This window comes from Geotrypetes seraphini, chromosome 9, assembly GCF_902459505.1.
Source record: "Geotrypetes seraphini chromosome 9, aGeoSer1.1, whole genome shotgun sequence".
Lineage (NCBI taxonomy): Eukaryota > Metazoa > Chordata > Amphibia > Gymnophiona > Dermophiidae > Geotrypetes > Geotrypetes seraphini.
This window is the reverse complement of record NC_047092.1, coordinates 169,125,751-169,148,815: the sequence shown is the minus strand read 5'-3', so window position 1 is coordinate 169,148,815 and position 23,065 is coordinate 169,125,751. Positions and strand designations below refer to the sequence as shown.

General features: G+C 41.7%; 1 protein-coding gene across 5 annotated transcripts in view; it reads left to right on the top strand.

Moving 5' to 3' along the window:
• Nucleotides 1-23,065, top strand: part of MECOM (MDS1 and EVI1 complex locus) — a 759,237-nt gene that overhangs the window by 702,558 nt on the left and 33,614 nt on the right. For all 5 annotated transcript variants that reach the window (XM_033957747.1, XM_033957746.1, XM_033957745.1 and 2 more), the window contains 3 exons: nucleotides 7,632-7,658; nucleotides 18,141-18,307; nucleotides 21,841-21,918. In XM_033957747.1, the coding sequence (XP_033813638.1) occupies nucleotides 7,632-7,658; nucleotides 18,141-18,307; nucleotides 21,841-21,918 (272 nt within the window). The remainder of the gene's footprint in view (nucleotides 1-7,631; nucleotides 7,659-18,140; nucleotides 18,308-21,840; nucleotides 21,919-23,065) is intronic.

The window sequence follows — 23,065 nt, the reverse complement described above, 5'->3', positions numbered from 1 at the left end:
TTTGGATCTCGGTACATATATAGATATGGTAAGGGAGGAATGAGTCCATACCAAGAGCTTTCCTTCGTCTTGAGGAGAATAAAAGACAGGTGAAGAGGGCAAAGGGTTTAGTGCTCTACTAGGAATTTGTTGAACAAATATGTTTTTAATCCTCGGCTGAAAAGCATGTATGATGTAGATGACCCTATAATGGGGAGTAAATCCTGGCTGTAGTGAGCTGCTTGATATGATAGTAAATTTGTTACGTAAGCTTTTTTAGGTTTTCCTAGCAGGGAGGGGTAGGCGAAGATGGAGTTATATTGGACCTTTGGCTCTTGTCTGTTTGGAAAGACTGTTGTCCAACCCTACTTTCCTTCATTTCCTGTCGTTATTTCGTGGGGTCTCTTCTCTGTTGGATTCTTTTTGGATTGCCAAATGTTGACCACCATTTATAGAATTCCTCCCTTTGTGCCCCTGTTTTCAATCTCTCCACTTCCCATGGAAATCCTCCTATTGATGACACTAGTAATAAATATAATTGTTCCCTCGCATCTTCTGATTTGTCTATTCAAGTGTTGCATTAAATCTTAAAAAGGAATCGTCTTGTTTGATTGCACAGTTCCTTTGCTGCTGCCTTCTACAGCCCTCAGGGTATTTGTTTTCCATTAAAGAAGTGTCTTAAATTAAAACTGAGGTGAACATGTAATTGCAAGAGGCAAAGAGAGGTGCCTTCTCTAGTACATTGCTCACTGTCATCGGAGACTTCGCAGGTAGACACTGCAAAGCCGTCACTGTGGAGTTTTAACATTTTTGTAGAATGTTTTGGACCACTGGTATAATGGGGCTCTATCTAGGTCCTCCACTTGAAATATTATGATAGAGGCTTGCTTTTGGTGGTGTTTTGGAGGATCAGTTATGCAAATTGTAACCTCTTCATTATTCTTTGTAAACCAACAATGCTAACAGATTTAGGGGTGGAATTCATCAAAGGACACTTAAGGGCCTGATTCTGGAAATGGAGCCCACAAAATGCATGCCTACCTTATGTCGATCACCGGTGATTAGCGACGCCTAACTTAAAACTTAGGAACCTGTAATATAGGCCAGGGTTTTAAAGGCCTACATTATAGGCGCCTAAGTCCTTTAGAGAATTGTGCCTAATGGCGCCTAATTCCTTCTCTGCCCCTGTACTTTGGTGTCATATGCCATTAGGCACCATGCGATAGGTGCCTATCTTTTGTAGAATCACACTTAAAAGGATAGGTACCTATCTCCCAATTAATTAATTATTTTTTTTCAATTATGAGCTTGTTAAAGCTCATAATTGAAGCCAATTTACTAATTTAGTTAGATAACTAACTATAGGCACCTACTTACTTGGGCACCTGTCTGTAGGCCCCCATAGTGCGCCTCAGAGTAGATGCGCTGAATTAATGCTGCAATGCCCACGCATGTACGGAACTTGCCTCAATGTGTCCCGTGGTAAGCCCTTTTGCCAAATTAGCCCTAAATTAAGACCGTCTTGCATGTAGAAGAGATGTTCAGAATTTGTGAATATGGATCAAATTGGTAGTTGGGTATTAAGAAAAAATAATGATGTTACATGAGCTAAAATATCCTTTATAGGTAACTATACAGTATGGACATTATAGTAAAGCTAGAACTAACTTCTGAAACATGGCATAGCAGCATTCGTTTAGATTTCATAAATATGAAATCTAATGCTGTCTTGGAAGAATGCACATAGAAATGAGAAAAACCGAAGAGTAAACCAAAAGAATGATAGAAGAAGGAGCTGTGGCATGTCCCGGGGCTTTGTCTGCTCACCTGCTCCACTTGCTCACTCTTAACACAGAGTTTTGGTACTATGGTTTTTCTCTATGTAGATGATATCCAAGTCCTTTTTAGTACAGACCTGTCAGATCCAGATGTTTCTTCATTAAATGTTTGTCTTGATTCTGCTGCTACTTGGCTTGAGGCCCATTAACTCAAGTTACACCCTGACAAGTCCAAGGCAGTTTGCTTGTCATGTGTGTGTGTGTGTGTGTGTGTGTTTATACCTTCACCAGCTCCTACAATTTGAAACTTCTCTCTTTCCATTAGGGATCTAGTTACTGTTTAAAGAGTGAAGATTGATTCACGACTTGCCTTTGATAAACAGGTTTCATCCTTTGTCCTTTCTTCATTTTTTTTGTTGATCCAAGGCCATCCCTTTAACCCTCCCTGGGCCTTTATGAATCCCTAGTGGTCTAGCAAGCATCCATTGGGCAGGAGTGATGTCCATTCACCCCTGCCCGTGGCCAGGACTTTTCACCATAATCCTGCGATCGCACTAGGTGGGGAGGGTCATTTGAGACTTTGGTGAACATTTGTGGCTGCCATATTGAATACGGCCACAGCCATGGGCAGAAGTGGTTGGGCATCACTCCTGCCCCATTGAATCCTTGCTAGACCACTAGGGAATCAGGTGGGCCCAGGAGGCCTACAGGGAGTTAGAGGGGCCACAGAGAAAGGGTACCGGGTAAAGCTTTGGATTCTCGCCCAGAAATAGCTAAGAAGAAAAAAAAAAAAAATTTAAATTGAATCAGGTTGGGCAGACTGGATGGACCATTCGGGTCTTTATCTGCCGTCATCTACTATGTTACTATGACCCCTGCTCTTGGTGAAGGGAAGGGCGACCTGAAAACTTTTCATAATTCCACAGCAAGGCAGTACATCAAATTCCCTTACCCTTTTGTTTTGTGTCATTTCCTGTGACAGCAAAAGAGTGGGGAACCCACCTAAACAAAACAAATATTCCCCTAAGAAGCAAAGAAAAATTTTCTGGCTTCCCATTCATAATTTCTAACAGTTACACAAGCATTGCCAAACTGGGACAGACTGAATGACCATCAAGCCCAATATCCTGTTTCAAACAGTATGTCAACCCAGGTCACAGGTATCTGGCAGGACAGTCAATAGATTTCATGTGGCTGATCCCAGGAATAAGCAGTGAATTTTCCCCAAGTCCATTTTAAAATGATTTATGTACTTTTCTTCCAGGATCTTCTCCAAACTTCTTTATACTCTGCTATGCCAACCACTTTTACCACATACTCTGGCAATGAATCTAGGGCTAGAGCACTGGGCTATAACCAGGGAATCCCAGTCCAAATCCCCTTGCTGTTCCTTGTGATCTTGGGCAAATCATTTAATCTTCTATTGCTTCAGTTACAAAAATTAGATTGTTTTAGGGTTACCATATGGCTCCAGAAAAAAGAAGATGGATTGAGACATCCAGGTTTTACTTCCATTGCTTGCAATAGAAGTAAAACCCAGATGCCTCAATCCATCCTCCTTTTTCTGGAGCCATAGAGTAACCCTATCTAATATGGACTTCTGCCCACCCAGGTATTAGGAGAGTGCCTTGTCACGGGGAGAGTGGTTAAAGCTACAGCCTCAGCACCCTGAGGTTGTGGGTTCAAACCCACACTGATCCTTGTGACCCTGGGCAAGTCACTTAATCCCCCCCATTGCCCCAGGTACGTTAGATAGATTGTGAGCCCGCCAGGACAGAGAGGGAAAACTGCTTGAGTACCTGAATAAATTCATGTAAACCATTCTGAGCTCTCCTAGGAGAATGGCATAGAAAATTGAATGAATAAATAAATGTCTACAGTAAAGCTGCCAACTTGATCCCACTATACCTTTCATCCCTTACAATTCCATATTCCCCAGTTCACTCTCTGCATTCCTTAAATGAGTATCATTTTGCCTTACCAGGCCTTAAAACTGCACAACTTGAATCTACCAGACACAGATCTGTCTTTCTTTTTTTGCTCCCTATCTGTGGAATTCTCTGCTGCTTTCTATCGGAGCAGACCTTCCATTCAAAAAAAAATGTAAAACTGCACTTGGCATTTTCAGCAAGCATTTGACGCAGCTTAGGTTTGCAACTTTGCATCATTCCCTGATTCACCATTCCTTTATTTACCTTACGTTCCCCCTTTCCTGTTCGCTTAATTTTTCCTCCTATCCTTCCCTTTCTTTCCCAGACTTTTAGTTACGACTGGTCTTGTGTAATGGTGCTTTCCTGTCACATTTTGCAGTTCCTTTCTTTCCTATGAATTTTAGAAGTGTAACCAGCTTTGATAAACTAAACTAAACCTTAGGTTTGTATACCGCGCCATCTCCACAAGCATAGAGCTCGGCACGGTTTACAGAGTTAGGACAGAAAGGAACTCCAATGAAGGGTTATAGGAAAGGAACAAGAAGAAAGAGAGGACAAGGGTCCCAGAGAGCAGGAGGTGTTAGATTTTTGAAAAGAGCCAAGTTTTCAGGTGTTTGCGGAAGAATTGGAGGGAGTTTGAATTTCTGAGCGGGGACGTGAGGTTGTTCCAGAGTTCTGTGGTTCTAAAAGGGGAGGGATGTTCCAATCACTTTTTCAGGCCTCAAATTCCTGCCACCATTTGGATGCCTTTGCGATTGAAGGCTCCAACAAGACAACAGGGTCTGTAGACACTGATGAGGCCACTTTTTACTATGTGATGGCCTGATGATTCCAGGGGCTAGGGGGATGCCAACAGATGCTAAGTTCTTAACCTTTATGGGCAGACACAGCAGCCATAATTGACATCATCACTTCTTTCCTGTAGGAGGCAGGGAAATATTGATCTGTGAGTTAGCAAAAGCAATATAGCAAAACCAAAATAAACATAAACAGATTTGCAGAACAGGGTTGATCCGGTCCTAGGTTTACCCCGTTGCATGCAGGGACTTGTAATACTGATTTTCCCATTGTACACTCAAAGAAAATAAAGACTACAAGTCTCAGCATGCTCTGGAGGTAAACACAGGACTGGATCAACCCTCTCCTGCAAATCTGGATCCAGTTGGCAGCTTTAGTTTACAAACCTCTGCAGAAATGCATCTAAGGCAGTGGTTCCCAACCCTGTCCTGGAGGACCACCAGGCCAATCGGGTTTTCAGGCTAGCCCTAATGAATATGCATGGAGCAGATTTGCATGCCTATCACTTCCATTATATGAAAATTTTTCTCATGCATATTCATTAGGGCTAGCCTGAAAACCCGATTGGCCTGGTGGTCCTCCAGGACAGGGTTGGGAACCACTGATCTAAGGTACCTTTCCAACAGACAGTAAAGTTCGTTCTCAGCTAGTTTGACCTCCAATAACACAGGCCATAGCTTTGGGCTTTTACCTGCTCTCATGCCAGCTTCCAAAACATTGACTGTTCCTTAATGACTGAATCAAATTGTAGCAGCACTCTTTCCGTAAAACTCCTGTCTCTCTTCACAGATAACTAAGTCCTTTTGTTTCCACCTTTGTTCCTTCTGACTATTGTACTCCTTCTACATACAGTTTGATTTGCATCTCATTTCACCTGCAGCTTCCAAATTACTTCCAGGTACTGATCTGACTGCAACTGTGTTCTGAACTCTAGCTGTTTCATCACTACATCTCCCAGACTACCCTTGTCCAATATCAATTCATTTCCTAAGCGTTCCAAACCCTCAGGGACTCTTATCTCCCAGAATTACCACGAGCTGGCTTCCCTTCTTAGCTCTTGTACGGAACTCCCTCTGGTGGTTAACTGCTATGTCACCGGTGAGAAGCTGCTCAGTACATTTCCTACAGAAGAGAAAATGTTTGCAATCTTGAAACTTTTTGTAGGATTTTTTTTTTTTTTGTGTGGTATGAAGAGAATACTTGCTGAGCTTTTGGAAATTAGAAAAGGAACACGTGCTTTCAATTCTTTTATAAACGTTGATGCCACACGCATTATTTTTCTTCTGTTTGATGGATGCAATGCGTACGAGTGGTTTTCATGATTGTGTTTTGACTCATCATCCATCTACATTACACAGACATGTATGTTTTGACTAACAAAGGCTCCTGAGGCAGGCCATAGAGGCCGAAACATGTGTGTGTTGAGCAATCGCGCAAGACTTTGCGATTTGATGAATAACATTGCACACCAACAATGTTTTGGACCTCCGGCTGCTGCTTGTTGGTTCTTGACCTGTTTGTGGAGGTCTCTCTCCTGGTTTTTGGCTTGCAACGCATGCAAAAGCAGAAAATAGTAGGATATGTCTACTAAAGGGTGCTAGTAATTGGGCTTAATGATGACAACACGGGGCTTTCCCGTGAGTGGTGACATAAGAGGGAGTGGGGGGGAGGGAGGGGAGACCACCCTGGAAGATGTCTTAGGGGCGCAGCAGCTATCTGCCTTGCCTTGCTCGTGCTCTCCCTCCCCCCCCCCCAGCTCTTTAAATCTTCTCCTGCATGAGCAACTTCTCTGGCCTACTGTTCGCGCTAGTGTAACTCCTTTCTGAATTCACTTCCTGGTCGCAGGGCCAGGAAGTCACATCAGAGGGAAAGCCAGTGCCAGCGCGTGCAGCAGGGCGGAGAGGCTGCTCACACCGGCAAAGATTTAAAGAGGTGCGGGGGAAAGAGAGGGTGTGAGTTTCTGCTTGGGGGGTGGAGAGGAGGACACCAGTGTGGGCGGTGGGGGGGCTCCTCCTACCCTTGCTATATCACTGTCCATGAGCTAAGCCCATTTTCAGCAAGCCCAGAAAATAGGGCATTTTCAAGTATTTCTGTTTAATATTTGCTTTAGCGCACAAAAGCTAAACAAAATTGACGTGGGAGCACTTACACTTAGATTCTATAAATTATATCTAAAATTAGGTGCCGAGGTCGGCTAATTAATTTGCATGCGCATCTTCGATTGACGCCATATATAGACTCCGGGGGTTTAGGTGGAGCAGAGCTAAAGTCAGTCCTACGAAAAATTATTGTGTGATCACAGTTTTTAAAGAACGTGTGAAATTGGTAGACTTGTTGGGTTCATATGGCCTCTTAAAAATGTAAAGGGTGTGCAAATTGTTTGTGTAGTCAACACATACACAGTCATTACATGTACTAAACGTTCCTGTGTACTGCACTGCACAATTCATGAACGCTTGCAAAATCTGAGAAATAAACCACAGAGTAATTGCTAAGCTTTTGTTTGAAATAACAACTAGTGGACCTTCTTTTGGCTATACACACCCCTAGTAAACTTATAATAATAATAAATTTATTCTTTTATACTGCCAAAAGTTCTAGGCGGTTTACACCATAAGAAACTGGACAGTCAGTGAAATACATTTATACCAGGGATCTCTGTCCCTCCTTGAGGGCCGCAATACAATCAGGTTTTCAGGATTTCCCCAATGACTATGCATTGGAAGCAGTGCATGCACATAGATCTCATGCCTATTCATTGGGGAAATCCTGAAAACCCGACTGGATTGCGGCCCTCAAGGAGGGACTTTGAGACCCCTGATTTATACCATGGAAATAAAATCATACGATAAAACTTAAAAATATGATTACAATCTTAAAAATGCCTAAGTGATACATTTATCAAACACAGAAGACTTGACTAATTTTCGAAAAGAACCATAGGACATGGCTTGATCAATACATTCACCAAGCCAGAATTGCAGTTTACCTGCCTGAAACGCTAAGGTCCTACCAAAGGGGAACCAGCAGCACTTGAGTCCTGGGCTTATCCAGTAATTAACCAAGTAAATAAGAGAATGACTGAACTGCAAAATTAGTTTTAAAAATGATGATGCAATTATGTTTTTTGCTTTTCTGTTCCCAGTTCCAATTGCCTGATCAAAGAACATGGGTAAGTTTCGTACTTCACTTTTCAATTCAGATTTTCTAAACTGGAAAAGAGATTTGCAGACAGCTTATTTACCAGATTTAGGGCTCCTTTTATTAAGCCGCGTTAGGGCTTTAACCAATAGGCCAAGTAGGCACGTGCCTAGGGCCCGAAATGGTAAGGGGGGCCTGAAGAAGGAGGGCATCAACATTGTTTTTTCCAAACAGCGATGGGCCCCTCCAGCATTGATTGCCAACACGGCCCCTCCTCCGATTGGCAACGCGGCCCCCCTCACATCGACGGAAAGTAAGACAAGCAAGCAACGCGGGTAAGAAAGGCAGCGGAAACTGTAATTGTGGAAGCGGTGCTGCTTGTCCATAGCTTCCCTTTGACGCAGCTTCCTGTTTCCGCCTGGGCGCATGGTGGGGGTGGGGCGGGGCAGGGGGGCCCAGTGTACTTGTTTGCCTAGGGGCCTTCGACGAATTAATCCTGCCCTGGCTTTACCGCACGGAATAGCACGCGCTACATTGCCCCATGCGTTAGACCGTAATGCCAGCATTGAGCTGGCGTTAGTTCTAGAAGCGTGGTGCGCGGTAATTTCCTGCCTGAGCTAAAAATGCTAGCGCACCTTAGTAAAAGGAGCCCTTAATAACTACTGAATGTGTTTTTATGTGAGCTGCCAGTACCCTGCTTAATATTTTGTCCTATTTGGCAGTGTGTCATCTCTCAATCTTTGCTGCTTCTTCTTCTATTTTATTTTTTTTTATCCCATTGCTGCAAATTCGGCAAACAAGATCTTTTAGTTGTCATAAAATGGTTTCCTCTCTTTAAAGCTCTTCCACAACAGTAAGATGCGTTATTCAGATGGTATATTGATAACACAGTGCAGGCTGAATGACCATTTTCAAACAGAGGAAAAAGTCTCAGACAAGGGCCCTCCCACCTCCACAATGGTGGAATAGCGGTGGTGGAGCGTTCACCTTGCTGGCTAAAAAACCTCTTTTAAATGAAACAAGCGCTGTGCTGTGTTATGCTTAGCTTGGAAGATATTTCAAGACAGATGAAAAAACATATTCAACTTATCTTCTGTTGATCGGTACACCAGCGGTGGCCAGCGTTTCACAAGTCTGCCGCCTCAGGGTGCATTTGGATGTAGGAGACGCGTTCAGTGTCCGAATTAAAGTTTGATTGGATACGTTATGCCCTGAGGCGGCAGACTCGTGAAACTCTGGCCTTGTGGTCTTGCCTGGCCTGGTTTGCATGATTGGGATTGTGGTCCGGGTTGGGGGGGGGGGGTGTTTGGTTTTAGGTATGCGAGTTCAATGCCCCAGCTAAAATTGTTGCCAGGCATCAAAAAAATACTGGCCTGCGTTTTGTGTCACGTCCATTTTGCTGGTCTCTTCAGTGCCTCATTCCCGCAGAAATTGCGGTCCCTAATGGCTCTGTTTGTCCTTTCTCCCACCCCCCTCCCCCTACATCCCTTTCGTCCCGTCTTCCTTTTAACTCCTTCCATTCCATGGTCCTTTGGGTGCCTCTCTCCTGTAGGTTCCTTCCTCCACCAGATCCTTCCACACCCCAACACCCCATTTTAGGTTTGCTGAGGTCTTGGCCGCTTTTGTGGCTGACTGTCCGTGGAATATCTTGCTCTTATTCACTGTTGATTACAGCTAAGCTATAATTAGAAACTTAAAAAGAAAAACCCAAAACAATTAATGGTCGAGCTTAGCAAGATATTTGTACCAATCAAAAATGTTACCAATTGACGCTGATAACTGATTGCTAGGAACCAATTATTAGTGCAAATTGGTTCATTAGCCAATTTAGTTGAGAGTGCATCTAAAGATAGAAGCAGAATTTTAAAATGGAACATATTATGGCTATACAACAGGGACATTGCAGAAAGTTTCTGAAGATTTGGGAGCCACTGACAAAATTTTGCAAAGAGTGATTGCTGATTTTGCTCTTTGGTCATATACGTCCAGGATGGGAGGGAGGGTGGGTTGGAACATATTTTTAATTTTAATTTTTAATTTCTTAATTTGAGTGTACTTTTTGAATATAATTAGGGGGTGAGGTGATATATCTATTTGTCATAGATTACAATTTTAATTGTATTTAAGTGCTTTTATAATGTAATATAATTGTATTATATGTTGCACTTACTTACTTTGGATTCAAAATAAATAAAGATATTTAAAAAAATAATAATAATAATTTTGCACACCATTTATGGAATCTGCCCATTTAAGACAGCCACCATTAGGTATGCTAACTTTTGAAACATGAGGTCATGTAAGTACTCAGTCCTGCATAGTAAATTGTGTCGTTCAGGCAAATTATCGTGGTATACATCCCAGGGTATTAAAATAACTCAAAATGAAATTGATGACCTGCTGTTAGTGATCTGTAACCTGTCGCTAAAATCGTCTGTAGTACCTGAAGAATGGAGGGTGGCCAATGTTATTTTTAAAAAGGGCTCCTGGGGAGATCCAGGAAATTACAGACTGGTAAGCCTCGATGAAGTTACAGGGAAATACTTTTAAAACCAATGGGAGAAAATTTTTTGCACTCAGAGAATAGTTAAGCTCTGAAACGCGTTGCCAGAGGATGTGGTAAGAGCGGATAGTGTAGCTGGTTTTAACAAAAGTTTGGACAAGTTCCTGGAGGAAAAGTCCATAGTCTGTTATTGAGAAAGACACGATGGGAAATCACTGCTTGCCCTGTATCAGTAGCATGGAATATTGCTACACCTTAGGTTTTGGCTAGGTACTAGTGACTTGGATTGGCCACCGTGAGAATGGGCTACTGGGCTTGATTTGACCATTGTTCTGACCCAGTAAGGCTATTATGTTCTTATGGCTCCCTGATTTTCATCTGAGATATTCTGCTACAGAGGGCATAAACTTTAAGATGGATGTTCATATCCTGGCCGATGTTATCCTACTTGCTGAAAATGTTTATAAATACTCATTTGTATCCGATTATGGTAATGTCTGCATTTTGGAGCTGGGGTGGGGGAATTGGGATGGTCGATTTCTTTGCGTCAGCGTGAAGTTAATAGCCTCTGAGGGACCAGGTGGGAGGGAAATGGTTTCCTTTTTTTTCTGACATCTGGCTGAAGATAGCATCATGAAATACTACAAATGTAAATCACAAATTACTGTTCTATGTAAAACATTGCCATTTGAGTGATCTGAGATTAGGAGGAGACATTACTTCTCTACAAGGCGTCAGCTTCAGTTTGTCGGATACGGCTGCTTTGCCTTGTCTTATGCTTTTTCCATAGCCAAAATAAATGTCGCTGGTTCCAACAACAGGAAATATTTCCTTTTTAAGAAAAAAGGAAGATTCTGTCTCTTTTTCACAGCAAATTCAAAGTCCGCTGCAAGTAAAATAACTAAACAGTAAGTAACAGATTGAAGGATCGGGCATTTGGGATGAGGGTGAAAGGTAGTGAAGAGAGACCGGTGTTAGGTTGCTCTTGAGCAGTGGCCTCAAACTCGCGTCCCGCCAGGTACTATTTTGAGGCCCTCGGTCTGTTTATCATAATCACAAAAGTAAAATAAAACCGTTTCTTGATCATATGTCTCTTTAGCTATAAATTATAATATTATTATTAAGACAGCCAAAAGGAAAGATTTATAAACTATAAAGAGTTTTTTAACCTCATGCAAAATTGTCATTTCTTTAATAAGACATTATTTTTTTCTGAGGCCCTCCAAGTACCTCCAAATCCAAAATGTGGCCCTACAAAGGGTTGGAGTTTGAGACCATTGGCCTATAGGAAGAGGAGATGCAAATGTTAAGAGCCTTAGCCAATAGGGAGAGGAGGAGATACTGGATGCTGCGGATGGGCCATTTGGCCTTTATCTGCCATCATGTTACTGTTTCCATAACCATAAAGTTCTATGACATCACAATGCAGGTGTAAAGAGCCTTAGCCTATAGGAAGAGGATATGCAAATATTAAGAGCCTTAGCCAATAGGGAGAGGAGGAGATAGTGGATGCTATGGATAGGCCATTTGGCCTTTATCTGCCATCATGTTACTGTTTCCATAACCATAAAGTTCTATGACATCACAATGCAGGTGTAAAGAGCCTTAGCCTATAGCAATGGTCTCAAACTCGCGTCCCGCCAGGTACTATTTTGAGGCCCTCGGTGTGTTTATCATAGTCACAAAAGTAAAATAAAACCGTTTCTTGATCATACTATTAAGACTTAGCCAAAAGGAAAGATTTATAAACTATGAAGAGTTTTACCTCATGCAGAAATTTAATTTCATTAATAAGACATTAACTATTTTTTTTTCTGAGACCCTCCAAGTACCTACAAATCCAAAATGTGGCCCTGCAAAGGGTTTGAGTTTGAGACCACACTGCTCTTGAGTACGGTAAGTTTATTTACCCAAAGCAGAAGAATCTTAACTGGGCCAAACTGGTCATTTTCTGGTGAGACCTTGTTTAGAATATTGTATACAATTCTGAAGACTGCAGCTTCAAAAAGATATAAACAGGATGGAGTCGGTCCAGAGGAAGGCTGCTAAAATGGTCGGTGGTCATCACCATAAGGCGTATGGGGTCCAACTTTGGAGGACAGGCGGGAGCGGGGAGGTATGATAGAGACGTTCAAATGTGCATGAGGTGAGTCTCTTTCAATTGAAAGGAAGTTCTGGAATGAGAGGTCTTAGGATGAAATTAAGAGGTAACAGGCTCAGGAGTATTATAAGGAAATATTTTTTTAGTGAGAGTGGTAGGTGCATGGACTAGTCTCCCTGTAGAGATGGTGGAGACGTAAAGACGGTGTCAGAATTCAAGAAAGTGCGGGACAGACACTTGGGATCTCTTAGGGAGAGTAGGAGATAGTAGATGCTGAGGATGGGCAGACTGGATGGGCTATTTGGCCTTTATCTGCCATCATGTTTCTCTGCTTCTATAACAATAATGCTCTATGACCTCACAATGCAGGTGTAAAGTCTTAGCCAATAGGGAGAGGAGGAGATAGTGGATGCTGAGGATGGGCAGACTGGATGGGCCATTTGGCCTTTATCTGCCATCAAGTTTCTATATGTCTATGTTTTTATGCAGGCCTGTTTTTATCTCATCTCAACCTCTTTGCTCTCTGTTTATGGATTATGGACATATATGTAATGTACTATATATTTTTAACGTTTTGTGAGTGATATTACAGAAGGGCTGTTGGGTAAGATTTGCCTCTTTGCGGATGATAACACCCCCCCAAAAAAAAAAACAAAAAAACAACAACCCACCTCTGTATAATACGGTAGACATCCCTGATGGTGTTGATACCATGAGGAGGGACCTAGCAAACCTAGAAGAATGATCCAGAAATTGGCAACTAAGATTTAATGATAAAAAAAATGCAGGGTCATGCACTTGGGCTACTGAAACCCAAGGTAATAATAATAGCTTCATTTATATCCTATCATACCTTTACAGTTCAAGATGGCATAGAATAAAAGGTGCTGTAAGGACAGCAAGGCAACATCAGTTAGATTAGGGAAGGGATAGATACACAGTAGAGAATGACACGGTGACAAAATTCATCAGCTTTCCCGTCCCCGCGGATAACCACGGGAAATAATCCCATGTCATTTTCTAGTGTCTATTTCATCCTCTGTCCTTCTACACCAGCATTATTCAAAGCAAAGCTTGCAGGTCAGTGGCTGTGCTTATGTGAGCCAAGGATAATGAAGCCATTGTGACATCACTGATGTGATTGGTTCTTAGGCACTGGTGGAATGAGGCATTATGACATCACAATATCTGCTCTGGATACCAGAGACTGTCATTCTCAACCTCAGTCCTTCGACACCAGCATTCTTCAGAGCAAAGCTTGTGGGTCAGTGGTTGTGGCCATTCATACTCTGATTCTTCCCTCTCTCCTTAAAGAATGACATGAAGATGGTTTCCCGCGGTTATCCGCGGGGATGGGAATGGTGATGAATTTTGTCTCCGTGTCATTCTCTAATACACAGTTATGAGATGGGGGGGGGGGGGGGGCAGTCGTTTCTGACAAACTTAAGATGGCCAAACAAGTAGAAAGGTCGACAGCCAAAGGCAGAAGTATGCTTTGATACATAGGAAGAGGAATTGGCAGCTAGAAACTACTACTACTGTATTTATTATTTCTCAAACGCTGAAAGGCGTACGCAGCGCTGTACATTGTAACAAACAATAGACGGTCCCTGCTCAGAAAAGCTTGCAATCTAATTTAGACAGGACATTTCGGGGTTGGGAAGATTATGGTAGAGGAAATGATACAGTGGGTCTAGGTATCTGAGAGCAGTGAGTGGGAGTTAGGAGTTGAAAACAGTGGGCTTTTAGGTTGGATTTGAATGCTGCTAGCGAGGGAGCATGATGTATTGATCCAGGTAGCCTGTTCCAGGCATAGGGCGCCGCAAGAAAGAAGGGACGGAGTCTGGAGTTGACAGTGGAAGAGAAGGGTACAGATAAGAGGGGCTTGCCCGACGAACGGAGATCACAGGGAGGAGCATAGGGGGAGATAAGCGATGAGAAATTTGGGGGGGCTTCAGAGCGAACGCACTTGTAAAAGAAGTTATACATGCCTCTATATAAGTCTCTAATGAGGCCCCATTTAGAACATTGTCTGCTGTTCTGTAGACCACCTTCAAAAAGATATAAACAGGATAGAGTTGGTCCAGAGAACAGCTCCTAAAGCTTATAGAGACAGTCTCAAAGACCTTACGTGTTCTCTGAGATTTCTGCAGCTGGTGTCACGATTGTTGCAGTTGTCTGGGTCTTGTCAGATGCGACACCCACCCAACTACAACGATCTCGATATGCATATTTTGGAAGAAAGAGAAGAGAAAGGAGATATGATTGAGACATTTAAATATTTTTGTGGTATCAATGCACAAGTAGCAGGTCTCTTTCAACTGAAAGAAAGCTCTGGAACAAGAGGGCATAAGATAAAGGGGGATAGAAGAAATCTAAATTAAAAAAAAAAATTAAATTAAAGGATTAAAACAAGCTCCGAGCCACATAGGGAGGAGCGAAGGCAAATCGGCCGAAGCCTTGGGGCCAATCAGCTAGGTGTAGGAAGGGGGGGGGGGAGGAGGGCAGGATAGGTTAGGGGTGAGCGGAGGGGAGGTCGTCCCTCTTGACCCGGCATCACACGAGGTGGACGCGGCTTCCCTCCCGCTCACCCTCGACTGAACAACCACACTAGTTAAAAAAAAAAAAACAACTTTTCCCTCACCTTCGGCCGTCAGGGAGCGGAGTGGCAGTTCATCGCGGAGGGAGGTTCCCTCTCTGGCTCTGTGCCTTGGGGTAAGCGGGAGACGGACGAGGCTTTGTGGCCCCCAGCAGCCCAAGCGCTACCAGTAGACCTGCGCTGGGGGAACAAGAGGGCATAAGATAAAGGGGGATAGAAGAAATCTAAATTAAAAAAAAAAATTAAATTAAAGGATTGTATAAAGCTTAACTTGCAGAGACCATTTTTCCATTGTCCTATAGGGGCAGAATTGCTCTCTGTCCCACAATATCTTCATCACATATCTCTGCCCTGCGATCGGCGCACGTCAGGATCTTTCAGAGTGATAAATGTGCTGTCGGCTTGCATCTGAAGAGAATGTTTCAGCTACAGAGCACCTAAGAATCATACCCAGGAGCTTTGAGCTCTAGTTGCTTTCCAGCACTGTCACACTGACGGTCGAGCAAATAAATGCTTCTTGATGTCCCTCTGAGAATTTTTTCTTGTTCTTCTTGCTCTGTGTTTGATGAAAGACATTGGGCAAATTGACCGTGGTAGTCTGTACGTTGCAATTTGTAAGCAATGCTAGGAGTCTGAGCATGAAATGAGAGGGCAGGATCTAGGTTACAGAGAGAAAAAAAAAAAGCAGAGCCAGCAGAACATAAATAGTTATTTCAAGGCATACAATGGTGGGGGGGGGGGGGGTGAATTCTATAACTGGTGCTGAAAAATTGGAACTAAGCACTATTTTTTTTTAATAAAAGGTGCTCCAATTCTCATTCCTAACTTTTACTAAGGCGAGCTAACTGATTTAGCGCATGCTAAAGAATATAATATTCTATGGGCGCCTTAGCATTTAGTGCACGCTAAATCGGTTAGCGCGCCTTAGTGAAAAAAAACCTTTAGGCGCTAGCATTTATGCTTATTAAAACTTGGTATAAATGCCGGTGTCCAATTTTCAGGAGTTGGGCGCTCAAATTATAGTATTCTGTGATATCAGGACTAACTTCTAGGAACGCCCCCCGATCCACCTGTACTTCTTCCATGGCCACGCCCCTTTTGAGTAGCGTGCTAGAAAAGTTAGACTTGGATGTTATAGAATAGTATCTCGGGCAGATGCAAGTGAAAATCCAGATTGGTGCCAATGAATTCCATTTATTGACTGTTTATGCCTCATCATCTGGGTGACCAGAGAATTGGGTAGAGGGAGTGCACCAGATGTGGTGTATTTAGATTTTAGCAAAGCCTTTGACAGTGTTCCACGCAGTCGTCTAATAAATAAACTGAGTGCCCTCAGGATGGGCCCCAAAGTGATGGGCTGGGTCAGGAGCTGGTTACGTAGAAGATGACAGAGGGTAGTGGTCAATGGAGATCGCTCTGAGGAAAGGGATGTTACCAGCCTATTCTTTTTAACATTTTTATAAGCAATATTGTTGAAGGGCTGTCAGGTAAGATTTGCCTCTTTGCGAATGATACCGCCGAAAAGAGGGCAGGCTACAGGAGATCCTCTGACGCCGGCATCAATCCACCGTTGGTGACCACGTCGGGACTGTGCTGCATTGCGCCAAGGGCTTCCCCCTTCTGCTGCTGGACAAGAGCTCGGAAAGGGAAAGCTGTGTTGAACCAGCTGATAGAATCCCCAGGAAGAGCAGCACTTGGGAGAGACAAAAGAAAACACAGTTCCACCAGAAACCAGCATGCCCCCTCTCAAGTGACATGGCACCAGTGGACCTCCCCAGAATGGCTCCTCGAATACCATTGAAAAAGTGAGCGAACAGCTATAGGACAATTGCTTTGAAGCCCCTTGAACATCAAACGCAAGATCTTAAATTCTACCAGCCAATGAAGTGTGTATAATATTGGGGTGATATGATCAAATTTGGACACATGCGTGCTAAGGCAAGCAGCGGCATTCTATGCCATCTGCAAGGCACGCAAAACATACATCCCCATTCTAATTTGCTTAAAATCTGGAACATCAAGTATTACTTGCGTACGTGAACGAAGGGGACGTCCTGGCACAAGAACCTTTAGGTTTGCAGCCAGACAAAGTGGTGGTTGTTCATAAGGAATTTTAAAAATTAGCGTTAACATTTTAAAACGAATACGCCATTGAATAGACAACCAATGACTATACAAAGGACTTGTTGAGATTAAGGCCTCCTTTTACGAAACTGCGATAGCAGTTTCTAGCGTGGGGAGCTGCACTGCTCCCGACGCTCATTAAGTTCCCGTGAGCATGGGAAGCAGCGCGGGCCGTTCAGCGTGGCTCCCCGCGCTAGAAACTGCTATCGCAGTTTCGTAAAAGAGGGGGTAAATGAGCTTTGTAGTGACTGGTTAAAAAATGTTTTTTTTAAAATATTTTAAAAAATTCTTTTATTTTGAGGCTTGTTTACTAAAATGTGCTAAGTAATTAGCATGGCATATAGCACACACTAGCCACTAGAACAGGCATGTGCTAACATCAGGACAGATGCTAGGCAACTCCCCCTCCCCCTCCAACAGTTAGCAGACAGGCTTTGCACATACCATAAGTGGTAAGTCTAAAAATGTACCCTCTCTGCATTAATTGGCAATCATGGGGAGGGTTCCTGAGGGACTGGTTAGGTTGTGGGAGCAAATGCATTTGCATTTTCTCATGTGTGTTTACAACTTTACTCCTGTAGGTATGTAATTTTTCTGATTATTTGGTGGGGTGGGGGGGGGGGAATAATTGTGCATTAATGTTTATAAGTTTAATGTGCATTTCGTGTAAAGTTATGTATATTGAAATTGTTTGTTTGCACTATGGTAGTTTGGAAATTTAATAAAGATTTACAAAAAAAAAAAAAAGAAATCACTTACAGCAAATAAATATCTTTCAACAGGAAAAAAACAACAACAACCCTTTACTCCTGATTGGCTGCTTACAGAAAGAGTAGATGAAAATATTCATGGTCAATTTTGCACCTTGGAAGCAATTTTCAAAGAAAAATCACCTACATGGTTTCCTTTGGATAATTAGCTGAAAAATCTGTGTGTATCTACATATTTTTCAGGCTGTTAAAAATTGTTCCCTAAAGAACTTTGTGAACCCTGCCATTTCCTGAATGACTACCTGTGGATATTAATTAAATGGAGAAAATTATAACATTGATTTAGTTCAAAAATTAAGGAAATGCTTTTCTGTTTCTTTTTGTAAATTATTTCTCCTCCCCTCCACCCACCCCCCTTTATTATGCCAAAAAAGAAAAACATTCATTCTCACGTTTTTATCTTTTTTTATTTTCAGATGTCAGCCATAGAAAATATGGCTGAAAAACTTGAGAGTTTTAGTGCTCTCAAACCCGAAGCCAGTGAGCTCATGCAGTCTGTTCCTTCCATGTTCAACTTCAGAGCACCTCCAAATGCCCTCCCAGAGACTTTGCTGCGGAAAGGCAAAGAACGTTATACTTGCAGGTAATTGCAAATGTAATTAAGGCTGGTTCTATCAACATACCCATCTTTGCTTTCAGAAGACAATGCTCTTAACTTGTTAAATTACCTTTGATTGGAAGATTTTTTTTTTAAAAAAACTATTTCAATATAGCTTTATTGAGCAGAGAAAGGCAAACAAACCAACAAGTCACAAAAGTGTGCAATATGTCACAGAAAAATCTAGATCAGAAAAGACACAAAAACTGTTTGTTGTTTTTTTTTTTTAATTCTTTATTGATTTTTTTAATAAAAAACAGTGTCATACAAATGAAAGAACAAAAGATATTCCACATATTCCACAATTATCTATACAGGTAACATAAATATCATTCAATAATTTCATTTTCCTGCATATAATAATATCATAATATATCCTAATATACAATACAAATAAAGAATAAAGTTACCCAAATATCACTATCAATATTTATTGCTGTTTTCATTTTATCCTCCTCCCACCTCCCCTCAGAAGATTTTTATTTTTTATTTATCAGATTTCAATCATTTTATCAAGCAAAAAAAATTTTGTATAGAAAAGATTGATATAGTTCAATATTTATCAAAGAAACAAAATTATATACAGGAAATATAATAGACTAATCATTCTCAAGTCCACTATTTTAGATCCAAGATTACATAAGAGCGGGATTATCTAGAAAATAAAAAGGCAAATTATATCATCTGCAGGGCAGGATTAATTTGTCGAGGGCCCCTAGGCACTCAAGTACACTGGGCCCCCTGCCCCGCCCCACCCCACCATGCGCTTAGGCGGAAACAGGAAGCTGCCTAAGAGGGAAGCTTTGGACAAGCAGCACCGCTTGCACAATTACTAGTTCCCGCTGCCTTTCTTTACCCACATTGCTTGCTTGTCTTACTTTCCATCGAATTGGGGGGGGACAGCTTTGCCGATCGGGATGGGGCCCACTATGCCGATCGGGGGAGGGGGCCCGCGTTGCCGATCGATGCTGGAGGGGCCCATCGCCGTTTGGAAAAAACAATGTTGATGCCTTCCTTCATCGGGCCCCCCCTGACCATTTTGGGCCCTAGGCACATGCCTACTTGGCCTATTGGTTAATCCTGCCCTGATCATCTGACACCTGGTTCCCAGAGAAAATCAAGATTCTAAGAGCTCAAGTGATTTATCACTCTTTGACTGGCCAGTTTGGCTTAGGGCTCCTTTTACTAAGCTGCGTTAGGGCATTAACGTGCGGAATAGCGCGCTACAATGCCGCGCGCGCTAGACGCTAATGCCAGCATTGAGCTGGCGTTAGTTCTAGCTGCATAGGGTGGGGTTAACGTGCGCTAATCTGCTGCGTGCTCTAAAATCGCTAGCACACCTTAGTAAAAGGAGTCCTTAGTATGTCTTCCAGGTTCACCAAGATTTCTTTCAGTTCCTTCACATCATAATAATAATAATAATAATAATTTTATTTCTTGTATAGCGCTATACCGTGAGGTTCAAAGCGGTTTACAATATAGATACCATAAATATGCAATAAAAATTGAAATTAAATGAGAAAAGGTACTTAGAAATTCCCTGACTGTCCCGAAAGCTCACAATCTAGCTAAAGTACCCGAGAAAAATAATTATTAGATAAGAAGATAGAATAGATAAAGACATAGATACAATATATCAGAGATTATTTCTGGATATGTTACATAGGAAATTATTTCTGATTACATTTCATAAGAAATAACGTTACATAGGAATTACATAACATAATAAATTACATTGCATAAAGGCTAATCTGATTTTCTTAAAATGTTAAGTAGACGTTTATAGTAGAAGATAATAGGAATTAAGTTGATTATTTGGAAAACCTGTTGCTTATTAGGACAACGAGAGGATGATACCAGGGCGTAGACTATTCATCATCCTTGAAAACCATTTCTGATTCGGGTAGAATTCTGACATCTTCTTCCTTAAAGACATCAATGCAGACGTCTTCGGGCAGGAGTCCTGACTTGCAATTCTCTTTCAAATCTAATATCCATGAGCTCTAAGGGCCATATTTTATAAATGGCATCCAGATTGTAGGTGGCCCAAGGAGCTGTAGCTTGGTTAGCTTAGTTCTCCTTCACTGAAAGGGTAATTGATAAATGGAATGGTCTTCCACGTCAGGTAGTTGAGGCCAGTACCAACGCTCGATTTTCAAGGGACGATGGGGACCGTCAGGTGGGGACGGATTCTGGAGGAGGGAGGGGTTCTTGAGTGGGCAGACTTGATGGGCTGTCGGCCCGTTTCTACTGTCATACGCTATGTTTCTATAACCTTATGAGCTGCCATACTGGGACAGATTGTAGGTCCATCAAGCCCCAGTATCCTGTTTCCAACAGTGGCCAACCCAAGTCACAAGTATCTGGCAAGATCCCAAAGAGCAAAAACATATTTTATACTGTTTATCCTAGGAATAAGTGGTTTATTTCCTCACATCCATCTTAATAATGTCTTATGGACTTATCTTTTAGGAAATTATCCAAACCTTTTTTAAACCCTGTTAAGCTAACTTCTTTCACCACATTCTCTGACAAAGTAGCAATCTAGAGAAAACAAATACTTCAAAATCTTGTTTTTTATATAAATTATATATAAAATTTAAATAGATCCATAAATACATGTTACATTACATTAGGGATTTCTTTTTTTTTTTCTTTTTTTTTTAGTTCAATATTTTTTTATTGATTTTTTGAAAAAATATAAGAAACAGTTCAAGTACATGGTATCAAAATATAAAACAAAACATTTAGTATAACAAATATTCAGTTACATTATGCAATGTAGAATTGAATCGTTTTAAAAGATCTAAAGTACTAGGACTGTTCATGAAAAAATAGTAAAAGAAAAGATAAGAGGAAAGAGAAATTGAAGGAAGAGAAAAAAAAAAAAAAAAGACAAAACATGAGGGTAAAGAAAAAGAAGAGGAAGAGGAAGAAGAAGAAGAGAGGAGTGTCTATGAAATAGATTGAACATATGAGTCCAGGAATTTCCAGGGTGATTTACATTGTATCAAATTTTTGGAAAGTCGAATTATATTTTTTTTTTCATAAGCATATGATTCAAATTTATGATACATGCTCAAAGAATTCCACCAGAAGGTATAGTTTAGTAATGAAGAGGACTTCCAATTTTTCAAGATGTGCATAAGGGCAGTCACAAACATTGCATCAATGAGTTTAGGAGGACAGTTAGACTGTGTAAAACAAGGGTGTTGAGATCGGAGAATTATAATGTCAAAGGGATTATAATTACATTAGGGATTTCTATTCCGCCATTACCTTGCAGTTCAAGGCGGATTACAAAAGAATTATCCAAGATGTATTACAACAAGAACTTACAAAAAAAAAAAAAAAATTGGTTGTATGTATAAAATTGATTTGTTCCATGTTACTGCAGGGAAGATGAAATACATTAATTTCAACTATTGTCAATATACAAGCTGTTGTCATGGCTGATTACCAAAAAAATGGTGTCATTGCTTTATCTTTTAACCGTGCAAGTAACTTTTTAACAATAGGTATTGTGGAAAGATTTTCCCAAGATCAGCAAACCTAACACGTCATCTGAGGACTCACACGGGAGAGCAACCTTACAGGTATAGTTATATTTAAGGAATTAGTATTTTGAATATGAATTAACAAAGGCGAGTTATTGTCTTAGCTTTCAGGAAGAAAGTATCCATTTTGCTTGTTTCTTGTACCATTGTATTGAAAGATAAATACATTTTGGGGTCAATATCTCCAGATGGGTTAGTTTTGCACAGACGGTGACAGTAATGAACCTCACTGCTAAGCTGAAGGATGCTGAAACTTGACTGTGTTGGGTTTCAAGTTTCCAGTTTTATTAAAAATTTGATACGCTTATTAAAATTTCTAAGCAATTACATAATAATAAAAATTGGGGGAAAGGGACGTATAAATACATACATCGACCATTACATACTTGAGTTTCAGGGAAGTAGGGGTAGAACTACAAATTTATACAGGAAAGAAGAACACAGAAGGTTAATAACAATAGGGGAAAGGGTTAAAATGCTGCCAAATTGAGGCTTGTAATTGTACTGACTTGTACGACTTAGGCCCTCTTTTACAAAGGTACACTAAGCGTTTTAGCATGGATTTAGCGCTAACTGCTAATGCGTCCTTAGGATAACATGCATGCATTAGCGTTTAGTGTGTGTTTAGCCAAGGGTCGAGGGTCCCTAGGCACACAAGTACACTGGGCCCCCCTGCCCCGCCCCACCCCACATGCGCCCAGGCGGAAACAGGAAGCTACGTCAGAGGGAAGCTTTGGGCAAGCAGCACCACTTGCAAAATTACAGTTCCCGTTGCCTTTCTTACCCGCGTTGCTTGCTTGTCTTACTTTCTGTCAATTGGGGGGGGGCATGTTGCCGATCGGGGGGGGGGGGCACGTTGCCGATCGATGCTGGAGGGGCCCATTGCCTTTTGGTAAAAACAATGTTGATGCCCTCCTTCATCGGGCCCTAGGCACGTGCCTACTGGGCCTATTGATTAATCCTGCCCTGTGTTTAGCATGCGCTAAAAAGCTTTGTGCACCTTTGTAAAAGAGGGGATTACTAAATTGGAGGTGCATGCTTAAATATGCCCGATCCCAAATGGGTCAGTTAATATTCTCTTTTTGGGGCCTGTGGCTGCGCCTACATTCTTGGCCACCTTCCACTTTTTGGTCTTCCTCGTGTCTTCTGTGGAGATATTTCTTCTTTGTTGTGTCGTTAATGAAAC